General features: G+C 40.2%; 1 protein-coding gene across 2 annotated transcripts; it reads right to left on the bottom strand.

Annotated features, from left to right (window-relative positions):
• Positions 1–155: 155 nt before the first annotated feature.
• fez2.L (fasciculation and elongation protein zeta 2 (zygin II) L homeolog) lies at positions 156–27,739 on the bottom strand. 2 transcript variants are annotated; one of them, XM_018262953.2, is made up of 9 exons: positions 27,084–27,739; positions 19,332–19,440; positions 18,131–18,247; positions 17,060–17,204; positions 14,943–15,211; positions 10,431–10,511; positions 4,925–5,000; positions 4,581–4,646; positions 156–1,800 (listed from the first exon to the last, which is right to left on the bottom strand). In XM_018262953.2, exons 1-9 carry the CDS (start codon positions 27,431–27,433, stop codon positions 1,784–1,786), a joined length of 1,230 nt encoding a protein of 409 aa, XP_018118442.1. In that variant the 5' UTR covers positions 27,434–27,739; the 3' UTR covers positions 156–1,783. The 2 variants fall into 2 exon arrangements, with proteins under 2 accessions (XP_018118442.1, XP_018118443.1); XM_018262954.2 differs by lacking the exon at positions 10,431–10,511 and having other exon boundaries at positions 27,084–27,738.

Here is a 27,739-nt window from a genome sequence, read left to right as displayed (position 1 = left end):
AAATTGTGTACAACTGCATTTTAGTGAGGGTAGAGGAATATAAAAGTTATAATGAAAACTATGTGAGCAGAAAGGAGATATATCCCCAGCAAACCCTATTGACTGCAGAAAACATTCCAAGAACCGTTTCCAAAATAAATCTCCACACAAGCTTGTGCTCCATAAAGCCGAGTTTAATAATATACTAAAATACACTTTGTACAGTTTTATTTCCTCAGTTACAAGCAGGGCAAGTGCAAGGTATTCCCTTTTCATGGGGCAGGGCAAAGGCTACGAACGCAATACACATCTAGCACTTCAGTTCCATAAGACGACTCGCTTAATATCTCCGTTAACATGAAAGTGAAATCACGTCACTGCAATTTATTTTATTTCCTTTATTTTAAAAATAATACTGTTATGTAAAAGTAAACATTTCAAAAAAATACGTTTAATTGTGCACATTGAACTGATGAGGTGAGAGCAGGAGAGAAGGCCCGTTGTTGCTTTACTGCACCAGAATAACAATATTAGTAGGGATTTGTACAGGGGCAGCCCTTGTGCTCTACCCAACCTAATGCTTTTCTTATTTTACTCGTTTTAAAATAGGTTTTGGGCTTTTATTATGTCTATGTCTTAAAAAATATTAAATACCCTAAAAGCCAAAGGTGGGAAGATATATGGCTTCTCATCTTTCAATTGTACCGGTATGGGACCTGTTATCTAGAATGCTTGGGACCTGGATTTTTCCAGATAACGGATCTTTCTGTAATTTGGATCTTCATACCTTAAGGCTGCTAAAAAGTCATTTAAACATTAAATAATCCCAACAGGCTCGTTTTGTTTCCAATAAGGATGAATTATATCTTAGTTGGGATCAAGTGCAAGGTATTGTTTTATTACTACAGAGAAAAAGGAAATCATTTTTTTAAAAAAAGTCTATGGGAAATGGCCTTTCTGTAATTCGGAGCTTTCTGGATAACGGGTCCCATACCTGTAGTAAAAAAACAGAGACAAAGGGGGGCAATTCTATCAACATAACTGGATCTAATGTTCCCAGTTCTATCGTTATGTCACTCAATTACTATACCCAAGCTAATATTCTTCTACATGAAAAGCTGCAGGGATTGAGACTAGAGCAACACTTTATATAGAGACTGGGCAATTAAAACCATAAAACCTGCCTTACACTATTTCGATGTGAGCTCAGACTAGAATTGACTATTTCTGTAGTGTTTATAGACTATTTCCCCCCCCCCTTACTTTCTACATTTCTTAAAAAAAATAACGTCAGTGCAATTTGCAAATGTTCCCTTTATAGAAAATAAGTTGATGCAAATCCGATGCTGCATCAGCTGGCAGCGCCTGTTCGGTGGGAGGAGCTTGCGTTCTCCATCTTCAAACCGTTCAAGATAATGATTAGTGTCCGGTCTGTTGCATTCCATGTAAAAATAGATTTCAGCACATAAAAACCGGTTAAAACTGTACATTTGTTCTCTATGCATTAATGTCACGGCGAGGAGTTTGCTGAAAGAGCCATGGTTACATGAAGCTGTGTATTCTTGTGTATTTCTTGTGTTTTTTTGTGTATTACTTGTGTATTACTTGTTATTGCAGCCTGAGTAGACGGCTGGATGATCATCATGCTGCTAAAAGGAATAGGATGCTTAGGAAAACAGCTGCAGCAGTAATGCCTGTGGGCAGAGATAAAAGGCAAACAGATGTACGAAAACGTTGTGTCATACGCAGGAAATGTCACATCCCCAATTCAATAAGCTTGCCATCCGCTGCAGCCGACGACTCCTTATGTAGGGCACAGAACTGCAAGAGAAAACAAACAGCACAATGAGGAACATTTCTATGGAGACAGGAGTAAATACACAGCAACTCACAGAAACAGCAGCTGTGGGATTGGAGCCAAGCTGAAATAGAGATACAGCCGTCTATCATACAATGAAACAGAATGGGCTCTTCTTACATCTGTATTACCATATGGGGAAACAAGTATTAAAGGAGAACTAAACCCAAAAATGGCCAAAAATGCCATTTTATATACTGAACTTATTGCACCAGCCTAACGTTTCAGCTTGTCAATAGCAGCAATGATCCAGGACTTCAAACTTGTCACAGGGGGTCACCATCTTGGAAAGTGTCTGTGACACTCACATGCTCAGTGGGCTCTGAGCAGCTGTTGAGAAGCTAAGTTTAGGGGTCGTCACTAATTATCCAGCAGAAAATGAGGTTGGTCTGTAATATAAGCTGATGCTACAGGGCTGATTATTAAAATCTGATGCTAATTGCACTGGTTTCTGTGCTGCCATGTAGTGATTATCTGTATTAATTACTAATCAGCCTTATATTGTGACATTTCTATCATATATGTACTGTATATTGTGAGTGGGTCCCTAAGCTCAGGGACAGCAGCACAGAGCATGTGCAGTGGATCAACAGATGGGGAGCTACTGGGGCATCTTTGGAGACACAAATCTTTACTGCTAAATGCTGTGTTTGCCTTGGGCTGGTACAGAAGCCCACAACATAGTGTACAACATTTCTAGCTATTGCTTTTTATTTTCCTTTAAGACTTAACACTTGCAAGATTCCATTCCCAGTGTATAAGGAGCATACAGGACCCAGTTGCTACAGGCTAGTTGCCTATCTGTGCAGCTCAGACTGTCTATAAAGCCCAGTGCAGGCAGAATTAACAGCATGGGTTGGGCAGGAAAGCTACACACACAGTACCACCACTCTGTGATCTAGTGCAGGCGGGATACCAAAGGCCAGTGCAGTGATTGTGATGTATTGTGAGTACAGGGTATAGGCAGCTGCACAAAGGCCTAACATTGTCACATGAAGTGGTGTAAAAGCTGCTGTGACTGGACTAATAAATTGGAGTAATAAATTGTGCCTCACCATCTGGTACTGAAGCAGTGATACGGAGTTTCAGAGAGAATGCTACCTGCTTGAATGCATAATGTAGATAAATGTAAGTTTGGTGGAGGGAGAATAATGGTGTGTAATGGCAGCTACAAGCCAGGCCTGATTGGCCAACATCAGTGCCCAATGATGTTCCAACATTTAGCGGAAAGTCTTCCAAGAAGTAGAGGCTAATATAGAAGGAAAGGATCGAACTCCTCCTAAACCAAAAATGATTTTGAAATGAGGTGTTGGACAGTCAAATGTCCAGATATTTTAGCATTATTGTGTGCATGAAGGAAAGTGGTTTAGCCAGTACAGGGAATAACTCTGGGCCATGGAATGTCTAGAACAACTGCAACATTAATACCTTGATGATGTCTCAGAATTGATCCAACATTTCTCCTTGCCATTAAAAAATATGACACTTCCAGTGGGACAGGTTATTTGCCAGAGATGTTAAAACACTCCATCATCTGCTATCAACACACAATATATTTAAACTGGCCAACTACGTCAAAGTCATCCCATATCTGGCCAGTCCTACTCTTAATTTTCATCTGATTCATTAAGAATTCTATTGCTTCATTATACATTTTAAATTTTACCCATGTTGGCCAGCTTAAATATATTGCAATATATGGACAAACAATCCCTGTTTTGTTTAAAGGGTAAGACATTTTTCAGTAGCAGTATGCACAAAATGTCTCTGTCTTAAATATATGGATAATGGGTTGCATAGGTCTCTTGTATTTGTCTATATGTATTTTGTGGTCATAGCCTCATTGCACCCCCGCCTAATGGTTTTAAAAATCAGTGGTGAGCACCAGGACCGGATTTGAGTCCCGCACTAAAGTCAGTTGCGCATGCACAATTTAGCATATTCAAGATATGCGTATATACTCGCACACACAAGAGGAAGGGGGATGCGAACAGGTAGAGAGAGATGCGGATGCAGAGGGGGAAGCAGAAGGGGGAGGGGAAGGGGGGAGAGACGTGGAAGCTGAGGGGGAAGCAGAAGAGGAGGAGGACAGGGAGGGGAGAGAGACACTGAGGGGGAATGGGAGGGAGATGTGGACAGGAAGGGGAGAGAGAAACGAAGGGGGAAGCAGAAGCTGATGGGGAAGCAGAAGGGGAGAGAGATGCTGAGGGGGAAGGGGAGAGAGACGGGGAGGAGAAGGGGAGAGGGACATGGACGGGGAGAAGCGAAGAGAGACGCAGATGCGGAGGGGGAAGCAGAAGGGGAGGGGACGTGGAGTGGAGAGAGACGCTTAGGGGGAAGGGGAGAGAGACGCGGGCGGGGAGGAGAAGGGGAGAGGGACGCGGACGGGGAGGAGAAGGGAAGAGAGACGTGGATGAGGAGGGGAAGCAGAAGGGGAGGGGGAGGTGGACGGAGATGAGCAGAGACGGCCTAAGGGAGCCTTGTTTGTAAATCTGGGCCTCTTGTTTGAGACAGTAACTGCTTGAAAGGACTTGCATTCTGCTGTGCACATTTATAATAAACTGCCCACACATCATTATTTAGTTTTCAAATAAAAACTTACCTGTTGGAATGAATTATTTGCAAGGCACATAAGTGTAATACAGTATTAAAATTAACAGTAACCTTTAAACAAACAAGGGTCACTGGATAAAAAATGTTCCCAAAGATAAAACAAAATAGACTGACACTTTTGTGAGCTCACCCTTTAAAATGTAATCCGTTAACAATGATGGCACTTTATCACTGTCATCTTTCATTGCGTGGAGAACTGGAAAGATATAGGATACAGTAAGGAAATGGTACATGTAATTCTACAAAGAATTTCTCATTGTGATACAATGTAAAATGTCAATTACTCTACTTTATGTGACATAAGCATTGAGAACAGAGTAATCTAAACACTGAGCGCCCTTTTTCCAAAATATTTTAATACTTTTTGCAAAAGGTTAATCCCCCCGTTTCACATTATCTGAGATAGAGGTAGATCGAATAGGAAATAACATTTATTTATCACAGATGGAGCCAAAGTTCCAAGGTTTTACCTACTTTTAGTTAATATTTGAAGGTCTTCCACAGAAGGTGGCCCGTTTTTCTCTTCATATGGAATGACTGTGGTCAAATACTGTTGAGATAAAATCAAGCTGCTTTATTCAGATATACTTGATAAAGAATAATCATAAAGGGAAGAATTCCCTTGGTTTTTCTGATTTAGCAAAAACATAGCAGCGCACTTATACTATGGAATATGATCAGTAAGTAAAATACAGTGTTCGAAACGTATTCCATTTCTTAAAAAGAAAACAGAAACTGTGTTTTGATGAAATGTATCCCCTGGCACAAGCCTGCTGACTGCCTATGTATCACCAAAACTTGATATTGAGATTAAAACACATGGCCTAAATATAAATATGAATCTTCTGTAGTTTGCAGCATGGAACTCCTGACAGTATCTTCCTAAGAAAACAATCATCACAAAATGCTGCTGGTGAGGAAAGATTCCTTTGAGTTAACTTTTAGTATGATGTAGTGAGTGATGTTCTGAGACAATTTGTAATTGGGTTTCATTTTTTTATTATTTGTGGTTTTTGAGTTATTTAGAATTTTATTCAGCAACTCTCTAGTTTGCATCTTCAGCAATCTGGTGGCTAGGGTCCAAATTAGCATAGCAACCATTCACTGATTTGAATAACAGACTGGAATATGAATAGGAGAGGCCTGAACAAAAAGATTGGTAATAAAAAAGTAGCCATAACAATACATTTGTAGCTTTACAGAGCATTTGTTTCTTAGAAGGGGTCAGTGACCCCCATTTGAAAGCTGGAATTTGAAGGAAAAAACAAATAATTAAAAAATCTATAACAAATAAATAATGAAGACCAATTAAAAAGTTGCTTAGAATTGGCAATTGTATAACATATTAAAAGTTAAATGAAAGGTGAACCTTTAATAGAGAAAAACACTAAGCAAAATGACAATACTGGGCTTAAAGTTTCAGTGGAAAGAACTGTGTGACTATAATGCAATCTAAATGAATAGACAAATCTTTCCTTTATTGTGCTCAGGAAAATAATTTCTAACCAGGATACCGGAGGCCATCAATTTGCTAATAGCGAGTGGAAGCCCTGCAACAGAAATATTCGTGTAGGGAAAGTCAATGGGCTCCACTTCTTGCCTCCCAGCCTGACAGTTTGTCGGGTGTATTGAAGCAGCTCCCCACTTTGCAGAATGTGTCTGGCAAGGAGGGGGTTGTCATATTCAGGCCCTTGAAAAGAATGCTGCACTCTCACTACAAAGACCCTTCTTCTCTCTCTGAATACTAAACATGAGAATTCTCTGAGCCCTACTTCTTGTGGCAGAACAAACTGTCTGTCGGAGACCCTGGTGGTAGAAAGGAAAGGGGGAGTCACAGAATATCATTTGTCCTACTTGCAGAGGTGTCTACGTTTAACCCCCTGACATCTGAAGTAACAACATGGGCCATTCTAGGAAATATTATCTTACTGCTCCCAAAATTCCCACCAGTTGCACAGTCAAGTAATGGCCAAACACATAACCCTAAACTGCCAAATCATTAGCAAATTCCATAGCACATTTCAACCTAAGTAAATGGGACACAATCAGGAAACAAAGTAAACTCAGGAAGAGTAAAAAGTGACGCTGAAGCTGGGAAAAGTAGCAGCTTTTTAAAGGTGCTTTTCAAAAGGAACAACTCTCATTAATGGGCTCGGCACCAGGCTGGGTGAATGAGGGGCAGAGCATCATTAGAGAATTTTATTTCAGTCTGAAGAAAGGAATAGGTTAACTTGCCAAAATGTAAATGGAAGGCAAGCACTAGATGAATCATTAAAGGAGAACTAAAGCCTAACTAAAGAAATTGGCGAGAAATGTTGTACATGATGTTTTGGGCTTCTGTACCAGCCCAAGGCAACCACAATATAGTCCAGCGAGGTCCATTTTTTGGAACCCGTACCCGACCAGTACCCACAACCTGCAATCTGCAACCCAGATCCGCAACCCGCATTCTTACCCGCTTGGACCGACTACCCGACCCGCAAGTACCTTATCTGCAACCCGGACCCGCAACCCACTGACCATCAAGAATCAGGAAATGCTGTCATTGTAAACTGGAAGTGACATCATAGGAACTAGGCATGATGAGAAAAAAGGAGTAAAAATCGCTATTGAGAAGATCCACGGCCCGACCGCCAACCTGCAAACCCGCAGAACCGCGTCTATACCCGCACCCGGAACTTCTACCAGCAGGGTACCACAGGTTTTTGCAGGTAACCTGCCGGTACACGACCCGCTGCAGGACTCTACCGCAATCCTTTAGCAGTAAAGATCTGTGTCTCCAAAGATGCCCAAGTAGCGCACCATCTTCTTTTCTGCTGATTCACTGCACATGCTCTGTGCTGCTGTCACTTACTGAGCTTAGGGATCCACTCAATATACAGTACATATAGAATATAAATGTCACAATATAAGATGATTAGTAATTAATACTGAATTAATACAGATAATTACTACATTGCAGCACAGAAACCAGTGCAACTAGCGTCAGAATGTAATAATCGGTCCTGTAGCATCATCTTATATTACAGACAAATCTCATTTTGTGCTGGATAATTAGTGACGACCCCTAAGCTTAGCTTCTCAACAGCTGCTCAGAGCCCACTGAGCATGTGAGTGTCGCAGACACTTTCCAAGATGGTGACCCCCTGTGACAAGTTTGAAGTCCTGGGTCATTGCTGCTATTGACAAGCTGAAACTTTTAGGCGGGTGCAATAAGTTCATTATATAAAATATGTTATTTTTAGCCATATTCATTTTTAAGGGTTTAGTTCTCCTTTTTAAGCCCATTTTCAAAGAAACCTGTTGAGGCCAGCAATATATCTTGACTAACCTACATAAAGATGATCCATGAAAATATTGGTCATCAATTTATGCTGTAGACACATGTCTTTTACCCCGACCAAGTTAGTTCAGTCCCTGACAGACAGTTCATACAAACAGACAGCCTTCAACGTAACAGATTTCTGCTTCTATAATCATCTTTTGTAAATGGCAGAATGTGGTGGGACATTTTCTTCCACTGAACATAACCTGTTGTATCAGAAGAAGATTTACAATAGAGCATAATACCAACTCAGGAAGGTAATTCCATGGGGATTCAAGCACATATTTGTATGGAAGCTCAGCGAGGGAAGGCTCCAGTTGTGCCACAAAGTCAAGCAAGTGATGTTCATACGTTCAGATGATCAGGCAGCAATGAAGAGTATGGAAACCACAGGAATCCACTGAACTGGGGGCTCTAAAAAGTAAGCTCCTGTGAGAGCAAGATTTAATTCTCATATCATAAGTGATGCCAGGGGTGTAACTACCGGGGGAGCAGGGGGTGCAAATGGGCCAGAGCCCGCACCCCTGCAGGGCCCCCCTGGAAGATCGTGCGCACTTCAGCCGGCTGGAGTCGGCTGCAGCAGCACAGAAAAATTGCGCACACGAGGGTGGGGACGGGCCAGTCTGCACGGCTCGCACCAGGGCCCGCCCCCACCAAGTTACGTTACTGAGTGATGCCCAGTGACAGGTTAACCCAAATAGCTTACATGCGAGCCCCAAAATCCTTTCTGGCAGCAAACAGTATAACATTGCAGTGTCAGATTTGTGCGTTAGGGTTAAATTAAGCCTATCTGTATTAGGAATGCACCAAATCCTCTATTTTGGATTCGGCTGAACACCCGTATCCTTTGCAAAAGATTTGGCCGAATACCGAACCAAATCCGAATTTGCATATGCAAATTAGTGGTGGGAAGGGGGAAAAAATGTTTACTTCCTTGATTTGTGACAAAAAGTCACATGATTTCCCTTCCTGCAAATAAGGATTCAGATTCGGTTTGGCCAGGCAGAAGCATTCGGCCGAATCCAAATGAATCCTGCTGAAAAAGGCAGAACCGAATCCTGGATTCAGTGCATCCCTAATCTGTATATTCATATTCATTTATGCATATGTAATAAATACTTTGTATTCTTTGGGAGAGTGGCATATATAAAAATATTGTTGTTTTTTTAATTCAATGTGAACGTGGATGCTGTTTGTGTATCCAGGAAGTAGTAATAATAATAATAATAATAATAACAATATCCAGTGACTCCAATAAAAGACCCACCAGTGGCTCAGTGATCCTGGAAACAAAGCTATCAGGATATTTGCTTATCTTCGTCAAACAAGCAGAGAACTAAGCACCTCTCAGACAGGAGAACACATTTCCTTATTAGACTGGGGTCAGTACAATATCTACTTAGAACAGACTAGAACTAGATAATGAACTATGGGGGAAACTGCGACCCTACTCCAAGTAAAACAGACGGACAGTTGAAAAGGGGTTGTTCACCTTTGAGTTAGTATGATGCAGAGAGTGATATTCTGAGACAATTTGCAATTGGTTTTCATTTTTCATTATTTGTGTTTTTTTTAGCTTTTTATTCAGCAGCTCTCCAGTTTGCAGTTTCAGCAATCTGGTCGCTAGGATCCTAATTACCCTAGCAACCATGCACCGATTTGAATTCGAGACTGGAATATGAATAGGAGAGGCCTGTATAGAAAGATGAGTAATAAAAAGTAGCCATAACAATACATTGTAGTCTTACAGAACATTTGTTTTAAGATGGGGTCAGTGACCCCCACTTGACAGCTAGAAAGAGTCAGAAGAAAGTGGCAAATAATTAAAAAAAAAACTACAAAAAGTTGTTGAGAATTGACCATTACATACTAGGGATGCACCGAATCCACTATTTTGGATTCAGCCGAACCCCCGAAACCTTCGCGTAAGATTCGCCCAAATAGCGAACCGAAATCCGAATCCTAATTTGCATATGCAAATTAGGTAAGGGGAAAACATTTCGTTACTTCCGAATCCTGCAGAAAAAGGCCAAATCCTGGCCGAATCCCGAACCGAATCCTGGATTCCGTGCATCCCTATTACATACTATAAGTCAACTTAAAGGTGAACCACCCTTTTAAATACTGGTATGGTGGCTTGGCACAGAGCAGCTTAGAGTTCATGGCATACCTGCTTAACCCTCGCTTTCACCAGATTAGGAGTAACCTAGACCCTTCAATGATCCCTAGTTAGGCAGGACAGTCTTAAGTCCCAATAGGGGTAGGGCCAAAGAAGTAGGCAGGCTTTAGGCTGGATCTGTAGCATAGTAAGGCATAACTGAGGGGAGCATCACATATATTTTCCCAGTTGGTAATGTTGGGCAGCATGAGAAACAAATCTTATATCCACTAAAAGAATGGGTGGGAGAAGTACAACAAATGGTATGTGAGGCCTATGATTTTTCTGTGATGGATTTTTAGAGGAGAAGCTTCATTTTACTTTGAAGCCTCTCTCTCATTACACACACATATCTATGTAAGCTTAGTAACAAGGTTATTAAAAAACACAGCGGTTGTTTTTCATTTTTATGGCTAAAAACAAAACAAGAATTATTGGAGAAGAATGAAATAACTGAAAACTGTCTAGCAGAGGTGGTGAAGTTAAAATCCCAGCACCTGTTTTTCTCCTCCTGGGTTCCCAAATGTCTGGCGAAAGCTATTCTGTATGACGTTTGATAAGCCTTCCATGCTGAAGCGCTACACACACATCAAAGTATAGCAAGAAATGAGAAAGGAAGACAAAACAGAGAGTTAGTTATTATAAAGGAAGATGCCAGTGAGATATAAGAGGGTGCAGACATGCAACACAAAAGAGATACAGGCAGTTGCACTTTATAAGAAGAATAGTGCAACATCTAATCCCAGCTGCCATGGTCATCCCAATTACTACTTGCACTGCAGAATCCTGGGAAAGAACTCAGGCTACACTCCAAAGTGTAACATTCTTATGGAATATCCTATAGACTAAAGCTCACTCACTGATCAGTCGCAACAGTTGCTGATCTAATCCCATCTATGGGCAAGTTGCACCTTTATTGGGACTCATCAATGTTGGACAGGGTGAAACTGTTGAGATCTGATCAGTAACTGATCTAGCTGGGCTTTTATGGGTCAGGGCACACAGGCAGATTCAGGGAGATTAGAATTTCCTCTTCTTCGGGGCGACTAATCTCCCCGAACTGCCTCCCCGCCGGCTAAAATGTAAATCGCTGGTGGAATGGGCGATTCGTTTTCCGAAGTCGTCTGAAGTTTCCTCGTCAGGCAACTTTGGAAAACGAATCCCTCAGAGTGCCATCCCAGGCAGTTCGGGGTGATTAGTCTCCCGAAGAATAGGAGATTTGTCGCCAGGCGACTAATTTCCCTGAATCTGCCTGTGTGTCCTGACCCTAAAGGGGTTGTTTACCTTCCAAACACTTTTTTCAGTTTCACTGTTTTCAGATTGTTCTTCAGAAATAAAGACTTTTCTTCAATTACTTTCTACTTTTTTAGATTTTACAATTTTTCTAAAATCTAAGTTTAAAGTTGAATGTCCCTGTCTCTGGTGTTTCAGTCTGGCATCTCAGTAATTCAGTTGCAGACCCTAAACTGTTACAATTTACAACATTTAGTTGATACATTTCTCAGCAGCATCTCTGGAGTATTGGTAAATATTGTATCAATTCTAACAGCTGCCTGTAATGAAACTCAGGGCTTCTGCTCAGCAAGGACAAAGATAAGAGATCAACTAAAGGGCAGAATAGTAAATTCAAATTTTATTTATTTTTTGGGGTCAAAACTCTCAAATTCAAATTGTGAATTATCCAAACTCGATTTGAATTTTAATTCGAATTTCGAGATTTATAAAATCTATAGACTGGGAATAATTCAAATTTGACTATTCGCCACCTAAAACCTTCCATGTTCATGTAAAAGTCAATGGGAGAGGTAGAGTGACCAATTTGAAGATGTTAAAAGCCTTCCTGACCGTTCGAGTTTAGTCGAATTCATTGAGTTTTTGGGCCGGTAATATTCTTCAAGTTTTAGATATTCAATTTTATTCTTAAATAACCTCCCAATCGAATTTCTAGTGTATTAAAATTTATTAGAATTAAAAAAAAAAACTCACATGATTTTGAACTTTGATAAAGGGGCCTCTAAATGTATCAATTTAGAACAGTTTACAGTCGGCGACCCCCCCTCCCCAGAGCTGCTTTAGAAGGTGAAAAATTACCCTTTACACTTCAATGAAACAACTTTTAGAAAAAGAGAACCCCACAACAAATTAACACTTAATACCGAATGATTTCATGCAATATTAACAGTTCATTTAATTAATTCATTCCAATTAATTTTACCGGCTACCAATTCATTCTCTAATTCAAATTTCTGTTAACACAAACTGTGATTTTTAATTATTTATTGCACTGCACTTTAGAATTATGATAAGCTAGGTATTACAAAAACCTATTAATTGTATATTGGGAATCGCTGGAAAACACAAATTTCTGTAATTAACTCAAAGCTATTAATTTCTTATTTATTGCACTGCACTTTATTCTTTATGGTGAAAAAAGTCTGATTGAACAGCTACGAAATTAGTTGATATGTATCACTTAACTAACGAATATTGATTTATCCTGCATATTAATTAGAGAACAATTATGAGATATCTGCTGAAAAATAACTGGTATTAAGTGGTAATTTGAGTGGGGTTCTCTTTTTCTAAAAGTTGTTTCAAGTAATTTATGTACTGATGTGTGTCACACCCCAGTTATAATCAAAGGGTTTGAATTATAATTTGGTTGGACCTGGGTTATTACTAAAAACTTTGTTTTTATAATATTGAAGTGTAAAGTAAAAATAATCACAAATAGAAAGTAATTGGAAAAATTCTTTATTTCTGGTGAACTATCTGAAACCAGCTGAACTCCTTTAAAATCAGTGCATAAGCTTTAGAAAAACTGCCCTCAGCCTGAAGATAATTTAGGATGAGATTTGTATGGAATGCCTATTTGCTCTTCTTGATAGCCCTGCTGAAAAGCCAGTCAGTTCATATAAGGTTTGGAGTTGATCACTTACATGCTAGTTATTCCTGGAACCGTTGATGAATAACCAATGCAGCATTATTTGGTCCTTCAAGGATGGTGTGAACCAAAAAAGGTTCCACAACCACTGCTGTAGGATAATCCATGGAAATGGAAATTTTAGGAGTGAAATCTGGCTTCCATTGCTTTATAAACAAAGCATGCATGCTCTTCCCATGGTTAGAATATAATGTTTTCCTTGCTAAGCAAAGATTATGCTGTCCCATATTGTTTTTTATTGCAGATAACTGTAATACATGTCCTCCTTTCAACCTCCTTGTTGTGAGGCTATGCAGTTCAACGCAGGACACAGCGTCTCGGCCAATGGGAATAATATGCTAGGACCTGAGAATGAAGAAACTGCTGCAAGTTGCTCTTAGAGAAATATGGCACATTCAGGACCAAAACAAAATGCTGTTACTATTAGTATGCGTGTTATTACTAATTGTGTTATTACTACTCGTGTCATTACTACTCGTGTCATTAGTAATGCTTCAGCAGTTGCAAGAAAACAGCATCTATCATGGGAGGTTGAGATTTCATTATTAGAAACACAAGTGTCCAGACTATTTCACAGCAGTGTTGTGTCATTAATTAAGATGTATAATTTTCTACTTTTCAGAAATGAGACAGAGAAATGTGTCTTAGGGCCCTTACACACGGGCGCTTTGAGCTGCGCTCCCCTGCGTTCCGGTTTCATGTGTTCAGCCGCACAACATTATTGTCAACATGTGTTTACTCCTGCGCTCCCCTGCGGCTGAACACATGAAACCGGAACGCAGGGGAGCGCAGCTCAAAGCGCCCGTGTGTAAGGGCCCTGGGGAAGTGAATGCAGCAAATGCTACCATAGGAAGGTTTAAAATAAGCAATAATATCTATAAATTGCCCTTTTTCTATATTCATAAACGTACACAGAAAAACTGCAGTATTCTAATTAATAACCGCTCAAGTCATATTGTTACTTTTAGTTTTTCCCATTTTACAAGGTGCATTGTGCCTAAAGCTCTTCAAGACAAGGAACAAAGAAGTGCTATATTTCATGTCTCTTATCCTGCTGCCAAACATATAATCACTTCACACTTATCAAGACAATTGCCCCAGACTGACAATTGAACAAACAACAGCTAAGGTAAAGGTATGGGACCCTTTATCCAGAAACTGGTTATATAGAAAGATCAAAATTACAGAAAAGCCATCTCCTATAGACTCAATTTTATCCAAATATTTTAAAAGTATTCCTTTTTTCTCTGTTATAATAAAACAGTACCTTGTACTTGATCCAAACAGATATAATTACAGTACTGCTTATTGGAGGCAAAACCAGCCTATTTCGGTTTATTTCATGTTTAAACGATTTTCTAGTAGACTTAAGGTTAGAAGTTTCAAATTACGGAAAGATCTTTTATCCGGAGAATCCCAGATCCCAAGCATTCTGGAATTCAGGTGCAATACCTGTATATCAACTCATCTAGTTAAGGAGACATCCATAAACTAATCCACCAAAGCTGGGTGGAAGCATACAACACTACAACCTGCTTTAACACCTCACTTAAAAATTTGGCACCTATATTATTAATATTTACACGTTTACAGTATATAAAGCACCAGCAATGATTCCGTTTGAAGCTGCTTAAATATCAAGGTTTTTATGATTTTATAATTGTACCATATTACAATACAAGTGGAAGATGACCCTTTCTTTAAGAATATACAGTTAGTGACTGAAATAGAAAATAGACAGTAAACTTCCTGTTTGCAGCTGTAAAATATGCAGATATGGAAATGTTGAAACCCAATCAAACCCATTTTAATGAACACGTTTTTTCAGCTATATGATCCCAATCCATTTTTCTGGGTTGGCTCATATACATTTCTAATCTCAGGAACCAACTATTCTTCAAAAAACAGTGAGTTCTGTATTTATCATACACAGTAAGCAACCTGGCATGTTTTGTCATTCTCTGCTACTTGGCTTGTGAGATGACATTAATAATGTAATATCAGCCCATTAGAGCCCTAATCAAAGACACGAAATATTATATAAATCAGGTATATATAACTTTACCGTTCCTGGCATGTGGCTCCTCTCTTTTGTGCCGTTCTGTGCATTTGCACTTTTAAGCTTTCTCTTCTTTTTCACATTTTCCTTGTGCTCTTTCTGTTTGTTCTGAACTTCGATGAGAACTGAAATGAAGCTGTTTTTTACTTCCTTCTCAAATTCTAGCTCATCCCTTAAAGCCAACTGCTGAATTAACTCTTCGGAATAATCCTTTATAGCGGTCTCAATTTCTTCAAGCAGGTCATTTAACTCCGCAACGGACATCCTCTTCACTTCTTGCAAATGAAAACAAAACCCAGATTTAAAAGCTAAAGCTTGCAAGCAATTCTGATTAAAACAGGGTAAAGGACAAGGAAAGTCTAACAGAGTTAAGGCCCCCATACACGGACAGATATAAACTGCTGACAGAGTCAGGCGGTGTATGGGGGCCCTCCGAAGGGCTCCCTCCATAGATTTCTGTCCAAAAGTTGGCCAGATGTCAAACGGGCAGGTTTAAAAATTGAGGATTGAGGACAGCATTGGTTCATTAATGCAGTCCTTGATCCAACATGCCTGTATTCATCTCGTTGTGATCCGATCGTTGGGCCCCAGGGCCTATGATCGGATCAGACCAATATTGCCCACCTCAAGGTGATCCTTTAAATAAGAACTCCACCCAATACCTGAAAATACAATTCCACATGCTGAAAAGAATTGTAATTCTGAGCAACTTTTCGATATACATTTAAATTACAAATATGATTAATTATTATGAAGTTATTTGCTTGTTATTGCTTTTGAAACCAATATCCATCTGGGCATTTTTATGCTCGACATGGCTTGTCTTCACTGAAAAGCAAAAGTCAGCTCACCTCCAGGCAGGGGTCCAATCCCCACAAAGCCTTGCATGCTTTTTCACAGGTCTGGAACAGTAACACCAAAAACTGAGATTGTATCAATGTAATTAAAATATAGTGTACTGTTGGGGGAAAAAATAGGAGAAAATGCACAGGTTACATAGCAGATAACAGATAAAACACTATTGTGTTGGACAGGGCTTACCTGTTATGTTATGTAACCTGTGCCTTTTTCTAATTTCTTTCCCCCATGGCTACACAGCAGCGTCTTTATAAAAACAATAATAGTCTTTCTGAAGCAAACAAACAGCTTTTAGCAGTGTATGCAAACAGTATATGTTAATGGCTTTAAAACAGCTTTAATTTTATGGTGTTACTGTTCCTTTAACATGCAAGGCATTGTGAAGTCTTCTTTGGAGGAGAGCTGGATTCTGCTACATTGCTTGCAGGGTCAAAAGAAGCAATGAAGTGAAAAGAAAAATAAATGTCACTGTCTTCAATAGCAATAACATTTACAGATGATTTGAAAACATTGAAAATGAATAGATAATATAAAAGTTGCTTAGAACATTCACATACATTGAAACCTCAATTTTACATCCCTTGATTTTAAGTTTCCCCACATTTTTTTTGCGGTTCCCCCAATATATACAACGTAACATATAATGTATTTTACACCATTTTTTTCTTGTCCCCTGAGAAAAAGGTAAAATGGGGGTTCTACTGTAACACTAAATGTGTGTACATTGGTTCTGCTTTTTTCTTTATAAATAAGTCACATTTTTACTTTTAGATTTTTTTTAAAAAAATGTGTCATTCTTTCTTAACATTGTTTTTGAGCAGTGCTACTTGCCATTATTTCTATTCGTTTCTATTAGCTCAAAGGTAAAAGGTGAGCATGTAAAACATTCCACCTACATACACAGCATGAACATTTAATACTTTTTTATTAAGTGTTTATTAAACAATTAAATTTTTTTTAGTTTTAAGGAGACACAGTTAGGTGAGGGGCGCTCGCCTCAGGCGGCAGCGACAGGTACGTTTCCAGGGGCGGCAAGAAGATCTGAATTACCAGTTTAGAAACAGGAAATTCGGCATTACTAGTGCGAGAGAGCGCAGTTGTGCTCTCCGCACTAGTGTTCCTGCCTCGAATGCCTCCCCGACAGATAGTTAAGCCGACGAGGCATTTTAGGAGCCGCCTCAGGTGGCTCTTTGATCAGAATCGCCGCTGAGTTAGGTGGAGGGGGCAATATAAAGCTGTATAGCGCATGGTATAATTTGACTTACTAGCTTCATGGCTGCTATTTGTAGAAGACTTCTTTAGGGTCTGGATCTCCTGGGAAAGCATGGAAAGACGGTCTGACTGACAAGGGGTATCATCCTCTTCTGGATCAGGAGATTCCTGCATCATCTCCTCAATTTCTTCAATCACCTTAAAACATATCGAACAAAGCACTGAAGGTAACAGTCTATAATACAGCCTGCAGTGCATTTTGATACTACCAAGAACACTGACCTACGCAAAATACTCCATTATGTAATAAGTCACAGTTTTCAAAATTATTTTAAAATTTTAAAAACAAAATGTAAACTCTATTCGTCCCACTTTCTGATCTATATAAGAGCAGTTGCAACCAACTGCCTTTAGAAGTCACATAATTAGTTGAAAATCTGTTTTATTCTGCAACAGAACTGAGACTGGAGAAGAGGTTCATCTTCAGAAATAAAGAACCTAAATATCTAAGAATGGTCCAGTAAAACTCCAGTTTTCAATCTGATAAAGAATATATGTCAGGACTTTAAAATTGCTGTTCACCAGTTGTCCACATCCAACCTGAGAGAACAGGACAGGCAAAAACTGGGATATCCATATGTGCAAAGCTGGAGAGATTTATCTCAAATTACCTCCAAAGTTATGGGTGATTCAAACTGTTCTTTTATCAAAAACAATACTTTATAAAAGTTTCTCAGGGACAAAACACATTTGATTATGTTTTACCTCGGAGACATGTAAAACTTGTGTAGAGATGATAACTGCACAAACCACCACTTGTGATATTGCCCTAAACTGTTGAATGTCTTTTTACCCAAATTTTTACCCAAATTACCATCCATTTTTTGGAATATGAGAAAAGTTCAAATGGGAAAAGACCCACTACTAGTAAAGCAGTAGCCCAAGTAATTATGAAGTTAAAAAGACTTTATTAGGACATGCATAGCCTAACGTGTTTCAATGCCTGAATGTGCACTTACTTAGGCTGGTATGAGGAAGTTATGGGTAGACACAGATTCATTGCTGTCAAAAAATAACCAATTTCCTGTAATATGAAACATCATCCAACAATGATAGATATTTACCTGCTCAGCCGTGAAAAGCGGTTCTTCGTTTATGCAAGAGACAATGATTGAGTGCATATCTAGCTGCTCTCTTAACTCCTCATCATCAGACAGGTCGAGATTTATATTGTCATTCACCTAAAAAGAAATATGACCAAAACTTTGACAATTCGGTTTAGGATTTAACTACCGTCTGTCTCCTTTAATGCCACCCCGAAATACTGAACTTTCACCAGCTCAATATATAAAATACATTTCCTGATAAAGACAACATATATTTGATATATAGAGATTACATTAGACTTAAGTAAATTAATTTTCATTTGAAGCAGCGAAGGGGATTCTTCATGTTGGGTTTTTTTAAAGCTCTGCCAGATGATGTTGTGATGGCAGATTCTATTAATGCCTTAAGAGTGGCCCGGATGTTTTCAAGGACAAACATTCATAGGCTGCAGTGATCCCAAGATCTACAGTTAGTCAATATAACTCTGTGTATATACAAAAGGATCAGAGCAAGGAAGTATAAGAGTATGTGGACATAGGAGTATGGTAGTATACAAGTATATGGGTATTGTACTATACAGTTATGGATATATACAGATATGAGAGCATGGGAGAGCAAGATTATATGAGTATGTGGTATTAGAGGATGAGATTTTATGCATTCATTACTGCCATGTGAAAAGTTCATGTTTTTTTAATACAGTTACGGAAGCTAGATGTATTTCTTTTCAACATTTAGTTCCATTTTTATTGACCAGATTTTTCTACTTTTGAATTTTTTGAAAAAGGTTTGGTGAAAATTGTTATGGTTAATACGGAGTAAAACAAAATAGTGGACTTGGTGCAGCCCTAATAATATAAATATTGCTATGTACTGATAGATATATATATATATATATATATATATATAATTATATATATAGATATATATATATATATATATATATATATATATATATATATATATATATATATATTATATAGATTAGGAGGCCTAGATAATTATGTTGTACAGGGCCACGTTAGTACCACCCAAACAACAGGCAATGTATCTTACCTGTAGTATAACCATAAAGCCTAAAACATATGGGCTACATTGTAGACAGGTTGTCACATTGCTTGCAGACAATGTACATAACAGATGTAACTGATACAATATTTAAATAATGCGGTAACAAACTAAAGAAACTTACATATGTAAAAATATAAATAGACTTACAGCTTTATCCAAAAGGTTCAGGGTTGGAAGATGAAGAGCCCTTGCATGAGATGTTTTCCAGTCAACAGGCATTACATTGCCATAGTTATCAGTCAAGGCATTCCACATCCTACACAGAAAATTGTTTCTTTTATAATTCAGTTTGTGAGCTTTATTGCACCTAGATCAACAACTAAAGAATACTGACTAACTTGCAAACAAGAGCAATACTACTTGTATAAGTATCTGATCCTTATATATGTATCTAACACTAGTATATGTATCTAATACTTGTATAAGATACCCAGGCAAAAAAAAAAACAACTATATTTCCTTAAAGGAGAAGTAAATCCCCCTACAGCTAAAAGCCCCCCTATTTGCCACCCTCCACTGGCCTCCTCCACACATAGGGGCATATTTATCAAGGGTCGAATACTGAATTGAAAAAACGTTGAAATTCGAATTCAAAAAGAGCAACCGAAATTAAGTTGAAGTTTTTTTTAGTCAAATAGGTCTGTTTTCGATCAAATAGGTCCGTATTCGGGCGAATTCGAATCATACGAATCGAAGCAATAGCGCATTCGATCGAATTCAAAATCGAAGTTGTCCACCAATTGACTCCAAATAGGTTCTAGGAGGTCCCCCGTAGGCTAAAACAGCAATTCGGCAGGTTTTAGATGGCGAATGGTCAAAGTCGAATTTTTAAAAAGACAGTACATGATAAGTTTCGATTTGAATTTGGACTATTCCCTAGTCGAAGTACACAAAAAAATAGCTCGAAATTTGAATTTTTTTCATTCGAAAATTCACCACGACCTTTGATAAATCTGCCCCATAGTGTTCTACTAGTGTCCCGTCCAGCAACACCAACCAATACATATGCAGCGGAGCTCAGTGGCGCCATATTTGGTCGCTTTGGTATCTTCCTGAAGTGACCACCAAAACTTTAGTTTTAGGTGCATGTGCAGTTGGAGCCGGAAAGCCCTCATATGAAATCTGGTGCTGTTTCTATAGAAGGGCTACCATCTACAACCTTGGTCTGAAGAGTTGAAGATTAGCACCAGAATCTCCACATTATGGGGGTAATTTATCAAAGGTCGAGTTTTAGATGTTTGTGAGGTTTTTCCTACCTTGAATAAACTCACAACTCGAATGTTTGCTTATTTATAAAAAGGTAAACAACCTCAAATGAATGCAATCAGTGGAAAACTCGAATACTCTAATTGATCAAGTTATTGGTGAAAAAAAATCTGGTTGTTTTTATTCCAAACAATTAAGAGTTTTACTACCCTCGAAAAACTAGAATTTTTAGGGCAAAACACAACTCGACCTTTACTAAATAACCCCCTGCGAGTTGTAGATGACTGTATTAATCTTGTGGTGCAGGCAGGCCCGAATTAGCAATCTGTGGATTCTGGTAAATGTCAGTGGGGCTGCTGTAAATTGCCAAAGACAGTCAATATTTAGTGGGCTGGCGGGGAGGGGGCTGGCGGGCCTTTGTGTACTCAAAATGCCATGGTCTATTTTGAATCCCAGTCCAGTCTTGGGTGCATAGTCTATTCCCTACTAGTATCTCTCTTAGGTCTGTGACTTGGAAGAATTTTTTCCTGGTGGGGTTTTTTTTGCCTGAGTGGGCCAGCATTTCCCCTCCTGTCTATCATTGTCTTTGTTGCCAACTTGGTATCTGTACTAAGATACCATAATAAGTTTTGGTCACTCAGCAAGGGGAATGAGATCTTAGCACTTCTACTGATAGAGTGTTTGGTGTGTGCGGATATCTTCAGTGACAATGAGCAGTCTTCTCCCCAGTTGGCAGAAATAAAATAGACCTATAAAGGTTCTGCCTTCAGGAAAAAGATAAGTTGGCTCTGAGTATCTGCACTATTTTCCTCTGGGAAATAGAACTTATAGGTTCAGGTGTAAAGGTTCAGTGTAAAAATAAAAACTGGGTAAATAGATGAGCTGTGCAAAATAAAAAATGTTTCTGATATAGTTATTTAGCCAAAAATGTAATGTATAAAGGCTGGAGTGACTGGATGTCTAACATAACAGAACATAATACAACTTTCCACCTCTCAACTCTCCATACCTCCAAACTGTCCCTTTTTCGGAGGGACAGTCCCTCTTTTGACAGCTCAACCCGCAGTCCCTCATTTGTACTGGAAAGTCCCTCTTTTCTATGCACTGAACAGTCAGAAAAAGAAACAAAGTTTCTCACTTAATTGGCTTTTAGCAGAGAGCCCAGAACAGCTAACAGGTGCAAATAAGATACTTTGTAACAATTTTGAGACACAAAAACACAGTTTAGATAAGGAGAAATATTTTCAAACTTTCATAACCTGGCAAATTTTGTAAAACAAACATGGTAATTAGGGGGTGTGGCCACAGAAAGGGGTGTGGTCAAAAAATTGCTGCGCTACGTGCGAAAAAAAATTTTTTGTCCCTCTTTTTACTTCCAAAATTTTGGGAGGTATGACTCTCTAAGTCAGCGACTTATTGTTCAGTGAGTTTGCAATTGATCCTCAGCATTCAGCTCAGATTCAAAAGCAACAGTTATGACCCATGTGGCCCCCCCCTCAAGTCGCTGATTGGTTACTGCCTGGTAACCAATCAGTGGAAATCAAGAGATCTGAAAAGCAGGAAGTAGTGTTCTGGCTATTATGTTAGACATCCATTCACTCCAGCCTTTATACATAAAATTTTTGGCTAACTAACTATATTAGTAATATTTATTTTGTACAGCCTATCCATTTACCAAGTTTTATTTTTATACCAAACAATTCCTTTTAAGTTCTGCTACTGTTGATTCCTAGAAGTGATACACATAGTAAATCAGAAACACTAGGACAGTATTGTTGGGTGAAATGCAGTATGTGGAGCAGTATCATGATTGCACACAAATGGCTTATAAATACACTGCAGGAAAGTAATGTCATGACTGACTGCTCCAGGGCACATCCAGCCAATAAAGCAAGCTTTCCATTCCCCAGCTGATGAACAGATGTTATTCTTATTCACCAGATTAAGAGTGTCTTGTACTTGGGGTGGATGCTGGCATTTTACAACACCAAATTATTTTAGCAAAAAATCCGACTGCCTCAGAGATCAGAAAGCTCAGGATACCAAGCCAGGGAGACTTTCCTGTGTTACATAATTTTATCATCACTTCCTCGATAAAAGCTCCCAAGAGCAATAACTTTTATATATATTTTAATTGTTTGTGCATGTTAAAGGTGATGACACACAGGAACATTTTCTAAATCTCCTGTAGCACGGGTGTCAAAAAATACCTTGAAGTCAGTGAATTGCAGGCACTAAAACATCTAATTCAAGTAACTGCTTTAAAATACCAAAGTCTACAGCAGTGATCCCCAACCAGTAGCTCGTGAGCAACATGTTGCTCCCCAACCCCTTGGATGTTACTCTCAGTGGCCTCAAAGCAGGTGTTTATTTTTCAATTCTTGGCTTGGGCACAAGTTTTGGTTGTATAATACCAGATGTACTGCCAACCAGGGCTCCTGTAGGCTGCTAGACCACATAGGGACTACCAATAGCCAATCACAACCCTTATTTGGCACCACCCAAGAACATTTTTCATGCTTATGTAGGGACCTATAGGATCTATTAGGCTCCTATAGAGTTAATCCCCTAACTTTATTGTAACTTTCTCTATAGCTGTTGTTTATTGGGCAAAAGCCTTTATGACCTGTTTGTGTAACAGTTATAGCTATAGGCCAAAGGGTGCAATACCACTCCCCTGCCACACTGCTATATAGTGCTGTGTAGGGAGTGGCCTCTTCCTCTTTGGCTCCTGGTGTCTGTGCTGCTAGGTGTTTCCCATTGAGCCTGGGATCACCAAGGCCCCAGTAAGCCATTTACCCCAAAGGGACCTGTACATTTGGTGCTGAAGTCAGGAACCAGGCAATCCCGTGAACGAGGATTAGTTATCATTAGGACAGATTCTGTAATAGTCTCTCTAGGAGAGAGAGATAGCCAGATTTAGGTAGTATGAGCAGTTGTGTGCTCCATCAAGGAGAATAGCAGGGAGTAGCCTCCCAAAGGCTTCTAAGGTGCCTTTAGTGTAGGGAACTCAGTGATAGGGAATTCAGTTTAGCAGAGCACTGCCTGACCCCTACTTGATCGATCCTGTTTCACTTTGGTCACTGGTCTTTGAGAGTGAGATATTCTTCCTACTGTTTGACTTGAGGAGTGACATCTGTACATGCTGCATCATCATCAATGCTATCCTTTCTCCTCTGTGATACGCTAACTCCTACTACAGCTCCTGCGTGAGTAAACCTGTGGTCAATTGCCTTTGCATATTCTGTTCAATAAACCATCTCACCTGTTTTACTGCATAAAGAACCTCCTGGCGTCCATTATTCTATCTTTCACACTAATTAGCCTGTGGGTTGTAGTTTTACACCATCTTAAAGGGGAAGCTTCCATTTAGCGAAGGCTCCGCCCTGAGTGTAGTATCATGCTCATACACTAGCTGGACACTCTTAACCCCTAATTGGCAGGATAGGCCAAGAAAGCGTTACACTTGTGTTGCTCCCCAACTCTTTTTACATCTGAATGTTGCTCACGGGTGAAAAAGGTTGGGGACCTCTGCTCTTCAGCAATTGAAATGCTTTAGCAGCGAAGAACTGTCCCTCTTTTCTTTCTGTTCAAGCCCTCTCCAATTCACCTTCCCCTGCTGCTCCTTGATTGCTAGGGGGAAATATGCCCTGACAACCAAACAACAGTTTCAATTTCAAGCCTGAGAGCTTCAAAACCAAAAAAACACACAAAAAATTTCAAATGTAAAAATACTAAGGGGGTTATCTATTAACGTCTTAATGCCAAAAGAAAATTGTGTTTTTTTACTATAAAATCCAAATTTTTAGTGGGAAAAAAAATACCTCAAATTTTTCGGGATTTATTAAACCCCGAGGATGGAAAAAGTCTGAATCCGAAAATCAGGTTGCATATAAGTCAATGGGAAAAGTCCCAAAGATATATTGATCTGTACTGGGTTTCGTGCAATAATTGAAGATTTCGTGGTATTGGGGCAAAAATGGGGAAAAAAAATTGGAGTTTTCGGGAGGAAAATCTGAAAAATTTGTACGATTCGTTTTTTTCACTAGGTTTTCAAGTTTTTTCCAGAACAGAACATTTTTTGGAAAATGTTAAATAAGGAGAAAACCCCGTATTTTTCAGAAAATAATGAGATAAATTCGGACTTTGGTAAATGGGCCTCCCCAAGTAAAAATTGAAGATTAATAATAAATTGTCTGAGGCTATAATGTCACAATTGGCATTTTCAGCGCTGCTGTCATCAGGTGAAGAAAAGTAGCAGCCACCACTTCCCGTACTAATCTATGGGAAACACTGTCTGTTGTACTTAGGACATATGGACGGACACTAATCTGTGCCTAGGAAGTCAGTATAATGTATCAAAATATCTTTATCTGACCAGAACTACCAATCAGTTCATCTTCCTCAAATATATATTCCCTGTCTGCAGGCTCAATACTGTGCGTCATACTGGAAAGAGGTGGGGGGGGTTTAAATGGAGAAAACCCATTAACTTGCCAGAGGCCTAAAGCAGTCGGATCTCTTGAGAAGCCCAGCAAACACGTCACTTTATTAGGCACATGACTTTGTGACATTTCTTCACAGAAACAAAATCTAAGCAGAGACCAGTCTCTTCCTAAGGCCTGTAACTATCCCAACAGGGAAACCTTATTTTCTGAAGAATTTGTTATATGTTATACCGATCGATGTTGGAACCAGGGGAATTTTCTTTCCTATTGATGGGGCAGCTGGGATGGGGAATGATATTCCGCATCGGCTGGTTATACTGGACAAAGAAAAGGCTCTAGGCCACCTAATAAATCAAGATAAATGGGTTAATTTCACAACAGATTGAGCTTTTTTCAATGCCCAGCTCCTAGGAGTGTACTCTTATATATACCAATATTGTTATAAATGACTGGCACAAGTAACTCATGAGCAAGATTTTGGTAGAACAGGGTCCAGCTGGTACAGATCAGGGGGTGTGACGATACTTCTTGTTGCCAGGACCCATCACTCACAGAGACTAGCTGGGCTAATAATTGGTGCCTACACGGGGATGTCCCTGCTAACTCAGTAGTATAGGGGTATAGTAGTATAGTCTTGTGAGAGTGTCTCGTCAAACTGCTCAATCTCCAATTGCTTGTGCCACACGCTAATAATAACAAATTAGATACCCCAAAATATTAGCCCGACTGAATTAGCCTTTAAAGTAACTTTTAGTATGTCACAGAATGGCCAATTCTAAGCAACTTCTCAATAGGTCTTCATTATTTATTTTTTAAAGCTTTTAATTATTTGCCTTTTTCTTCTGACTCTTTCCAGCTTTAAAGTGGAGGTCACGGACTCCATCTAAAACCACAACTGCTACTTTTTATTACTCATCTTTCTATTCAGGTCCTCCCCAATTCATATCCCAGTCTCTTATTCAAATCAATGCATGGTTGCTAGGGTAATTTTGGCCCCAACAACCAGATTGCTGGAATAGTGATCTGGAGAGCTGCTGAATAAAAAGCTAATAACTCAAAAACTGGGGGTGCAGGAATCCACTATTCGGGTGAATCCCAGAATCCTTCATGAAAGATTCAGCCAAATACCGAACAGAATCCTTATTTGCATATGGTCGCCCCTCACCACAATGTTGCTGGCCCCCATATTACTGTACATGAAAGGCAATACTGGAACACAGAAAATGTCCTACTTTTTTATATTTGTACCCCTAGTTTGTGCCAGGGAGAAGGGTCATGCACTAGTCTGCTGTCTCTGTCAAATTCTACAGCAACTGTGTGGGCACAAAGAGAGCGGGATGGGGAAATATTACCCTTGGAAGTCCAATACAGTGCCCATAACATGCCAGTTTACTTGTTGGACATGCTGTACACTACACTGGGGATGCAGTCAGTCACTATACAGGGCATGCAGTACACTATATGGGGGCATACAGTCGCTATACTGGGGCACGCAGTCGCTATGCTGGGGGGACGCAGTGGCTATACTGACGCAGTCGCTATACAGTCACTATACTGGAACATGCAGTACACTAAACTGGGGATGCAGTCAGTCACTATACTGGGGCAAGCAGTCGCTATACTGGGGCAAGCAGTCGCTATACTGGGGCAAGCAGTCGCTATACTGGGGCAAGCGACGCATGCAGTCAGTCAGTATACTGGGGCATGCAGTCAGCCGCTATACTGGGGCATGCAGTCAGTCGCTATACTGGGGCATGCAGTCAGTCGCTATACTGGGGCATGCAGTCAGTCGCTATACTGGGGCAGTCAGTCGCTATACTGGGGCAGTCAATCGCTATACTGGGGCAAGCAGTCGCTATACTGGGGCAAGCAGTCGCTATACTGGGGCACTCAGTCATTATGCTGGGGGACGCAGGTGCTATACAGTCACTATACTGGAACATGCAGTACACTACACTGGGGATGCAGTCAGTCACTATACTGGGGCAAGCAGTCGCTATACTGGGGCACGCAGTCGCTATACAGTTGCACGCAGTGGTTATACTGGGGGACGCAGTCGCTATACTGTCACTATACTGGAACATGCAGTACACTACAGTGGGGATGCAGTCAGTCACTATACTGGGGATGCAGTCGCTATACAGTCACTATACAATGACCCCTGGGGTTTGGGGAACAGCAGGAGGAAGAGGAAGCAGTGGTTGATGTCAGTGTCAGTGGTTGGTGTCAGTCAGTCTCTACTCACTGATCGTCCTTCATGATTCCCTCCTCAGTGATGGGCCTGACGGGCGCGATGGTGCCGGTGTCGGTGCTGTAGTTGCGGAAACACACGCTCAGCTTCTCGTCGAACTCATTCACCAGATCCTCCATAGACTTGAAGCCTCCCATGATCTCCATGGAGAAGCCGTTGTCCAACTCCGCTACATCCTCCAGCGCCACCACCGCTCCGGCTCCTCCCGGGCCCTGGATACGAGACTCACTGGGGGGCGGGTTGGAGTTCACCTTATCCAGGCGGCCGCTCTCACTACTGGGGGCGGCTCGGAACTCGTAGAAGTCCTGCCAGTCCTCATCGAACTGGGCGAGCGGGGCCGCCATCTTCCTCCTCCCGGTAAGTTCCAATAGACTGGCCGGCTCCGCTGCGCGCTCTCGATACGAGCAGACACGGGACAGCGCACTCCCGACTACAGCAGAGGAACACGGGGCAGCTCGTTCTCGTTCAGTCGCCTGTCAAAGGCTGCAGTGCAGGAGGGCCTAGCGCTCCCCTTCCCCTGTCAGGCTCCCGGCTCTAGTTACTACCGGAGACTGCGCGGCTGCTGCATTTCCCTTCCTCGTATTTACTCCGCTCTCACAGCGAATCCGAGCTGCTGCGCTTCAGTGGTGGGAATAGTGGGAGGGGCGAGT

Source organism: Xenopus laevis, chromosome 5L, assembly GCF_017654675.1.
Source record: "Xenopus laevis strain J_2021 chromosome 5L, Xenopus_laevis_v10.1, whole genome shotgun sequence".
NCBI lineage: Eukaryota > Metazoa > Chordata > Amphibia > Anura > Pipidae > Xenopus > Xenopus laevis.
This window is presented reverse-complemented; position numbering and strand designations above follow the sequence as displayed.